General features: G+C 35.6%; 1 protein-coding gene across 1 annotated transcript; it reads left to right on the top strand.

The window, feature by feature from the left end:
• The first annotated feature begins 6,821 nt into the window (after positions 1-6,821).
• Positions 6,822-8,688, top strand: LOC131875591 (embryo-specific protein ATS3A-like). Its single transcript, XM_059220176.1, has 2 exons — positions 6,822-6,977; positions 7,969-8,688. The coding sequence occupies exons 1-2, from the start codon at positions 6,885-6,887 to the stop codon at positions 8,458-8,460; spliced, it is 585 nt and encodes a 194-aa protein (XP_059076159.1). The 5' UTR covers positions 6,822-6,884; the 3' UTR covers positions 8,461-8,688.
• The last annotated feature ends 771 nt before the right edge of the window (positions 8,689-9,459 follow it).

The raw sequence follows: 9,459 nt of genomic DNA, 5'->3' as shown, positions 1-9,459 counted from the left end.
GCTCGACAAAATTCGAACTTCTCCCACGTAACAACTTTGGTGAGCACATCAGCTCAGTTCTCCTCTTTGACAATTTTGTCTACATGAAACTTGTCGTCTTCAACCATGTGCCAAATATAATGACTATGTATGTCAATGTGTTTAGACCGAGACTGAGATGTCTGATGCTTAGTCATAAAGATGGCAATATGGTTATCACAAAACAAGGCAAAATATGATCGCTTCAAAACCAATTCATTGAACAAGAGTTGCAACCATACCATCTCCTTGGCTCCCTCAGAGAGAACTATGTACTCAGCTTCTGAAGATGATTGAGCAACTATATGTTGCAATTTAGAACCCCAACTGATCATTGCCCTTGCAAATGTGAAGGCATAACCTGAAGTAGACTTTTGTTTGTCTAAATCCCCACCAAAATCGGAATCAGAAAATCTTTGCAAGTGTGCCTTTCCTTTTCCAAAACATAAACAAAAATCTGAAATACCTTTAAGATATCGGAGAATGTACTTGACTGCCTCCCAATGTGGTTTTCCCGGATTAGCCATAAATCTACTCACCACTCCCACTGCATGAGCAATATCCAGATGAGTGGATACCATAGCGTACATAAGACTGCCAACAACAAATTTATAAGGGATATGGTCCATAAACTCCTTATCCTCTTGTGTTTGTGGACATTGTTGAGAAGACAACTGAAAATGAGAGGCTAAGGGGATGCATAAAGACTTAGCATCCACCATACCAAATCTATCCACAACCATTTTAATGTAGTCTTGTTGAGATAGCTTGAGTTCTCTCTTTTTCCTATCCTGAAGAATGTTCATCCCAAGGATTTTCTTCGCTGCCCCTCAATCTTTCATGGAAAACTTGTTAACTAAGTGAGTCTTAATCTCATGAACAATCTTCATGCTTGTGTCGACCACTAGCATATAATCCACATAAAGGAGAAGTATGACAAATTTGCCATTGGGAAGCTTTCTGAAGCATACACAAGGATTAGATTCACAATGTGTGAACTTGTGATCAGTCATAAATTTGTCAAACTTGAGATACCATTGTCGTGGGGCTTTCTTAAGCCCGTACAAGCTCCGCTTCAATCTGCAATAAAGATTCTCGTGACCCTTTTTGATAAATCCTTCAAGCTGGTGCATAAATAATTCCTCATTAATGTTGCCATGTAGAAATGTCGTCTTTGCATCCAATTGTTCAAGTTTGAGATCTCATGCTGCAACCAACCCCAAAACAGCTTGAATGGTAGTCATTTTTACTATTGGCGAAAAGATTTCTTTAAAATCAATACCTTACTGCTAAGCATACTCCTTGACGACTAATCTGGCATGAAATCATTTCTGACCACCATCTTCATCCTTCAATTTATAGGCCATTGTTCTGTAATGCCTTTCTGTTAGGTGGAAGAGGCACCAAATCCCATTTCTGATTTATTAATAATGCGTCCATTTCTTCACGCATCGCACCCTACCATTTGTCACAATTGGCATCCTTCATAGCAGCTTGAAAGTTCGCGGACTATGTATTTTCAGAGATTAATAAAGTGGGTTATGCCTCTTCAGCGAAGAGTAGCTCATAATCTGAGAGTTTAGCTGGAATTCGTCTCTGCCTTATGGATTTTCATAACTCAGCGCCATGATTCTTAGTATTACCGTTTTGAGATGAATTTTGTATACTGGCCTGCACTGGTGGCAAGATTACTCTGTTTTGCGTTGAATCATCTGGACCATCAACGTCATGACTCTTATGAGAAAGACAGTCTTTGCAATTAGTTGAATCTCCCTTTCCATCGTAATGGTGGTGTTTGGGTTGATGAACGTTAACCGTTGGGAATGCGTCTCGATTGAGATCGTTGACATCCCAAACAGCAGGCCCGTGGGTAGTCTCTACCCACGTGACAGGAGGAGGCGTGTTTGTTTCACGAGCTCCTTCAAAATCATTAATAGCGGTAGTCTCTGCTGACGGTAGAGGAGTCTATGTCGAGATGGGTGGTATCCCCTGTTCCAACGTGAGGGGAAAATGTGCAGCGGCAGGGGCAGAGTGGGCACGATGTGCTACAAGCGGTGCAGACGTGAGGGGAGTATGTTGCATTGTCCCCGGTTCAAACCTTTGTTTATTTTGCACGGAGACTCCCTGAAAACCGCCATCCGGCTGTCTAGCTATCCCAAATGAGGACTCCCTAAAAGACGCCATCGGGTTGTCTATTTCTTGGTCACGGCTGCTGGAGGAGGTGACATTATTGGTTGTTGAAGGTGCAGTGTTTGAGGAATTCACCGGTGAATGAAATGGAGGAACCAGAACAGAGAGTGGTGTAGAAGGTGTGACAGAATGCACGTATGTAATTGACTGGCAGATAACCTTTTGTGTGGGATTGTTTTCAAACACGGAAATGAGCACATATTCTTTAGTATGTAATGTTGGAATTTGTAGGGCTGGGAATGTTGTCTCATTGAAGACAATATCTCTGCTCCGTATAATGTTTTGATTAATAGGATCCCATAATCGAAAGCCAAACTGATCTTCGCTATAGCCCACAAAGATTTTTTCTGAGATTTGGGATCCAACTTGGTTCTCTTTTCTTTCGGTAGCTGCGCAGAGTCTACACATCCAAATACCCAGATGTATGAGTAAAAGATTCATTTGCCCAGCCATTCCTATTCCGGAATACCAAAATCCAACCGAGATGAAGGGCTCCCTCCGGTTGATCAAATGCACTTGATCAAATGCACTGTTGTATTGCAAGCTTCTGCCCAAAATTCTTTGCCCAAATCTACATTCGAAAGCATACATCGAGCTTTCTCAAGAATTGTTCGATTGAGTCTTTCAGCTGCCCCATTCTCTTGAGGCGTGAAGGGAACAATTTTAACCCTTCGAATACCATTATCTACATAAAAATTATCAAATTCCAAGGAACAAAATTCTCCTCCATTGTCTGTTTGTAGACATTTGATTTTGTGCCCACTCTGATTTTCAACAAGAGCTTTAAATAATTTGAATTTTGGAAATACTTCTAATTTTCTAGAAAGCATATAAAGCCAAACTTTCCTTGTACTATCATCAAGAAAGGTAACAAAATAGTTTGCACCTCCCAAAGAAGTTACCTCAGTAGGACCAAAGACGTCTGATTGTACAAATTCCAATGGTGTTGTCCTCTTGTCACATCCACCCGTAAAGAAGCTGACCCGATTTTGTTTGCCATAAAGGCAATGTTCAGCTGATCCCTTGTGAGCATAACATTGATTCCTTTCTTGCTCATGTGGCCAAGCCTTTGATGCCAAAGACCCGCTTTGTTGTCCTCAACAACCATGACAGCTCCCACTTCACCATGACTCTCAAATACATATAGACTACCTAATTTATTACCCTTGGAAATCAACATGGTTCCCTTGGCGACCTTCCAAGTGTTCGGCTAAAAATTGACATCACATCCTTGAGTAAAAAGCTGACCAACGGATATCAAGTTTCGTTTCAATTCTGGGACATGTCTAACATCTTTTAACAACCATGGTTTTCCTCCTTCCAGTGGTAATAAAACATCACCTTTGCCAACAATTTTATAAGCTATTTTTGTCGCCTAAAAAGACATTTCCGAATTGACCTTTTTGGTAGTTCATGAATGCTTCCATACATGAAGTAGCATGATAGGATGCCCCAGAATAAAGCACCCATGAATGTGAAGTGATGTCAGCAGTGGAACGAACTAGAAGACTATCTTCTTTGTCATAAACATTATTAGCTTCGATGTCCTGCACCTTCTCTTGTGCCTTTTTGTAATTTTCACAATCATTTTTCTGATGACTAGATTTACCACAAAACCAATAGTCACCATTTCTACATCTAGACTTCAATCTCCTTGCTGATTTGGATCTCCGATTATTATTATTTTTGTCTCTATTGTCGGAGTTTACAACTGTTAAGGCTTCACCCGATGAAGGTTCTTCATTCTTTCTTCTCAAATCTTCGCTGAGAAGAGTAGCCGCTACATCATCAAAAACTAGTTTGTTCTTGTCGGATACCGAGGTGCTAACTGCTATTACAACCCCATCCCAGTTGCTTGGTAAGGAGCATAACAAGAGAATAGCTTTGTTCTCATCATCTTGTGTCATTCCCACCGAATTTTCTTGGCTGATTAAGATGTTAAATTTGTTGATGTGGTTTGTCGTAATGCTACCTTCCTTCATCTTGAATTTATACAACTTCTTCATTATGAACACCTTATTTGCAGTCGATGCCATTGCATACATGTCTGTAAGCTTGTCCCATACCGCTTTCGTTGTCATTTCAGTCGTGACATTGAAGAGGATATTATTGGACATCGAGAGAAAAATTGTTGCTCTTGCCTTCTTATCTAATTTTTCCCATTTTTCATCAGCTATCGTAGATGGCTTCTTCACTTTCCCTTCAAGCACGAGTGAGAGGTCTTGCTTAATCAGCAAGGACTCTATCTGTACTTTCCACAAACCAAAATTTTGTCCGAAGAATTTCTCTACCTTCGCATCTTCCATGATTTCGGAATTTCAACCACCAAAAACTCAACCAGCAATCGAACCTCGCTCTGATACCAATTGTAAGTTTTACATGCTAATTAAAGTGCAGAAAATAATCAGAGAATTCAGAGACAAAGACAAAAGAAACACACAATTTATCGTGGTTCGACAAATTTTCCTAGATCCACACTCAAAGCAAAGGAATCAATTTTATTACGTTCATAATTTTGGTTATACATACAACAGCTTTTCACAAAACCATCATCTAAAATGATATTCAGTCAGCTCTTTTGAAGAGCTTTGAGAGAGAAGTTGAAAGGCCAAGTATTTGGCGGCAAGATGAGAAGAAGTCCGTTGGACTTCACTTCCAGCAAAAACAACAACCGAAATTATAACAACAAAGGAGGTCGAGGTAACAAGAGACTTGATATGCTACCACCTCTTTCAACTATGAAAAAATAAAGCACTACGCATCAGAATGTTGGGCTGAAAAGAAATAGAAATGCCGTATTTTTGAACAAGGGAATCATACCATGTTTACATGTGAGACAACTTGAAATTTCTATCTAAATCAAGAAAATAATCAGCTATCGTAGAGTGATGAGCTACCAAAAGGAGCAAGGCTAATTCGGAGGATGCCACAACATAAATAAAGAGATGCCACAATGTGGATATGTGGACCTCGAATACCTCACAAGAAGATAAATCTAGCTCAAAATAACTAATTATAGAGAGGAATAAACCTAACGTCCTAATTAGAATTGGGATAGACACTGGAAGAAATAAAAAGAAATAACTAGTAGAAGAAGGAATTAAAGAGTAATACTAGAAAGTAGGAAGAAACGATTGTAATCATAAATATAGAAATGTTAGTAATCCATTTTATAGCATCAAATAAGATAATGATCTGTATCATAAAGATAGGAAGTATAGATATTCATATCACAATGATAGAACTAAACTATTGAATACTAGAGAGGTAGATGAAGATATGGTAGAATAACAATCAAACAAACTTTTTTAAAATGTGGAGAAGAAGGATGCCAGGCATTTTAATGTCAGCAAATTCAAGAATTCGAATTCCATAACAAGAGATTGGAAGAAAAGGCAAGGGTTGTATATACTAATGGATTATAAATTATAAAATGAACTAGGAAAATGAGAGTTGTTTTTCACAAGGAGAGCTTCATTGAGATATGAGGATAAATAAAAATCAATAATAAAAGAGAATTTGTTCACTAATCAAGAGGTAAGTCTTAAAAAGTTGTTGTTGGTAGTGGCAGTACTAATACTTTGGTATTTGAAGAAATTCTTATTAAATAGAACCTAAGGAGATTAGAACACCCTAGACCATATATATAATTGGTTGGTTTCATAAAGGATATAATGCATTGTTGAAACAACAATGTTTTGTAAAACTTAATACAAGGTCATATCATGATGAAGTCTTGTGTGATGTTGTGTCGACAGATGTATATCACTTGATCTCAATAAGACTGGTATGAAAAATCGATAAGAATGTTGTATTAAAAGAACTAATACTTATACTATAACCAACAATGGTAAAAAGTACAAGAAAATTCTATTGAAAGAAACAGAAGGGAAATTTTATGATAGCATCCAAATTATGTGGGATATTGATTTGATTTTGGGAATGGACATATTTTCCATATTTTGATAGGGAGTAAACGATCTATACACCCACCTACACATAGTCCATAGCTATTAGAATTACCCGAGCCCTTTATAAATAGTAAAAGATTGACATATTCTTCCGGTCTCACGTAAACTACATTCGTGTCATATCAGTTAAGAGAGACGGGACATATATACAATTCAAATGCAAATGACTTTTTTTTTTTAGTCGATTTTATTTATACCCAAGTCGAATTTACAACTTACGACGATTAATCTCCTCCCATTCTTTCGATTTAAAGGAGGCACTTAAGTCCTTTAACATTTATTCTCACAAATTGTCGCCAATCTTTAAGCGCTTTATTCTAACCAATGGCCCCGTCTCCAAGTTTCGTAGATTTCAATAGTTTGCCTTCTGCTTAAAAAAAATCTTTTATCATCTTACAATACTCTTCTTCACAACTGTAAATGGCTTACAGAATAATGTAACACAAGTAGTAGAAACAATTGTAGCATTTGAAGCTTAACTTTATTCTCGAAATTTAAGTCATTTAAAGCTTGTGGTGGGTCAAGAACGTCTCCACGCTTTCAAGATTTTTTGTCATTGTCCTCATTGACTGTGAAGAGGCATTAGAGATGCCATGATTGAAGGAGAAGGAACCTGAGTTTCCAGTATAAGAAGGGCAATTTGGGTAATTTCTTGCCAAACCCAAGTTTAGTTTGAGGTTCCTTCATTTGTTTATTCTTCTTAATATGCCCAGTGGAGCTATGGCATGGAGACTTCAATCCATTCGTTTTCTTCTCATTAATTTGGCTCTACTGGCCTGCATCTGTGCCACTGCAGAGGTAGTATTAATTTGTATTACCCAAAATCAATGTAGTTTGATTCTTCCCCTGTACAAGGTCTTTTAACTTTTGTTTTCTACTTTTTTAACAGTCTGCATTGAGAAAATATATGTAAGGTTTCATGATTCATCGTTGCTGCATGTATTTTTCTAACAATCTTTAGCAAGGAAATGTTTTCAGCAATCCAGGATGGAATAAAGTCATTTCCAAGGGTCGAGACAATTCAAAATATGTTTTATAGATTTTCTTTGAAAGAGAATATAGGTTAGTTGTTGTTTACAGTGTCATCTGTTGGTTAAAACGTGACATTATTGGTGTTAGGTTATTATGATCCTAAACTTTGTACTCTTGTTGATTCTTTGTGTTTGCAGATATGGATCTTCATATTAAAAAAAGTTGTGGTTTACACCTCATGTTTCTAACCCTAATTGAACCATTGTCCTTGTGAGCTTCGTACCCTACTATACTACTATGCTCATAAGGTTTATACTATTCACGTTAATGCAACATGTTAATACTGAAAATGAAGTCTTCTATTCTGAACTAACTTAGACCAAGCTAAACTTCCTCTATCACCAAACTATATATATGTATGAATGATTTTAACCAACATGTATATGATATGAACTAATAATTCTTAATAATTCAATAAAAAAATAAAAATTTATGTACCTTTTTATATCTGCATTTGGATCAAATTTAAATGTTTTTAAAAAATAGCTGTTTTATTATTATTTTTTGAATGAATGGTAAAGAAGTATAAATAATAGCTGTTTTATTATTATTTTTTGAATGAATGGTAAAGAAGTATAAGAAATTATGATTGTCCTCCTCTTGATCATGTGATCCAAATAACTTTATACAGTTGAATCTTAAAAGCAGAAACCATGAAAAACTCATACCTCCTGAAGAAATTTATGACTGTTTTATTATTATTTTAAGTATATCTATTTCATTCTCTCATGTCCAAAAATTGCATTGACATTTGCAGGGAGAATGCTCATATATACTAGAGGTAAAGACTTCGAAGAAGACCCTAATTCATTTTGATCCAGGTACCAAAGACCATGTCCGCGTGAGATTTGGAGACAAAAGCCAAAGGGAGGTGATCCATGATCATCTGAGTGATCCCTTTGAAGGAAACAAAAAACACCCATTCAAGGCAAACAAAGTTGCTAAGTTTAATATAAGTGGCAACTGTCTAGAAAGTGATGTGTGTTATCTCTATTTCAAAGTAGAGGGAACAGATAAGTGGAAACCTAAGCATGCTGTAGTAGATGATGGAGAAATGAATTATAAATTTTGGTTGAAGGACAGATACATGCCTGAGAAATCCTGGGATGGAAGGAATCATTGCAAAGCTCAGGAGCAGTTAGCTTCTTCTGCCTCAGAAGATGAAATGTATGAAAAGACCGAGAGTACTAAAATCAAGCCTTGTAAGAGCCCAGCTGGAAAGAAAAAGGCTGGCTTTAAATCATGCTGAGTCTTCTCACTCAACATAAGTTATTCTTAGTATGTGGGTTGCATTTTAGTTGGCTGGATAGTCATTTATCTAATTGATAGAATTAAGTAAAAGTTAAAAGTCTAAATTATTGATGTATAAAAGTTATACATGAGATAATCCTTATAGATACTAGAAAGGACTACTATATCTATGACAGTTTTATTAAGTAAAGTTATTTATTATTGAAAAGTATATATCTCTGAGTTATTTTTTAGTATTTGTTTGAGGTCATATTTTTGTAGAGGAATAAAGTACTTTCCAATTATATTTTTCTATTTATAGGAAAAATTAAATAGAATAAAGTTTTAAATAGAAAATTGATTTGAGAATATTAAGTATAATTAAGATATATAAATTAATTTGATTAAAATATGTGAAATAAAATTGATTTGAGAATATTAAGTATAATTAAGATATATAAATTACTTTTATTGAAATATGTGAAATAATGTGGGAGTGTTTTAGAGAATAAAATATGTTTGTATTATTTAATCATTTTTCTAATATTTTGTGTTACATATTTTCTACATTGATTCATAAATGTCATATTTAATTTCAAAAGATTTCATTCATCATAGTTGAATAATTTCATTTTTGAATCAATTCAATATCAAGCTTAACAAGCTTATAGTGAGTCATACTATACATGGCTTATGAGTATGGTAGAAAAGGAATGCATATCAAGGTGCAATGGACCCATTAGTGTTGATCGTACCTTGTTAATCTACACATTTCACTATCCTTACATTAGATTAGAGATTGAGCTTTATGCCACTTTATAGCTAATTGAGATCATTCCTAATGCTTGAGACTACTATATAAACATTATTTATAACCATTAAAAGTAGTTCAATTTAGTTGAAAGTGAGAGTGGAGATTCAATGAATATTATATAGTAATATCATTCAAATTTTGTAATATGCATATTTATAATCAAATGGTTGAGGCTTATCATGTTGGAAGCCCATTCCAACAAAT

This window comes from Cryptomeria japonica, chromosome 5 (genome assembly GCF_030272615.1).
Source record: "Cryptomeria japonica chromosome 5, Sugi_1.0, whole genome shotgun sequence".
NCBI lineage: Eukaryota > Viridiplantae > Streptophyta > Pinopsida > Cupressales > Cupressaceae > Cryptomeria > Cryptomeria japonica.
Note: the sequence above shows the minus strand (reverse complement) of the source record. Positions and strands in the feature narration are given on the sequence as shown.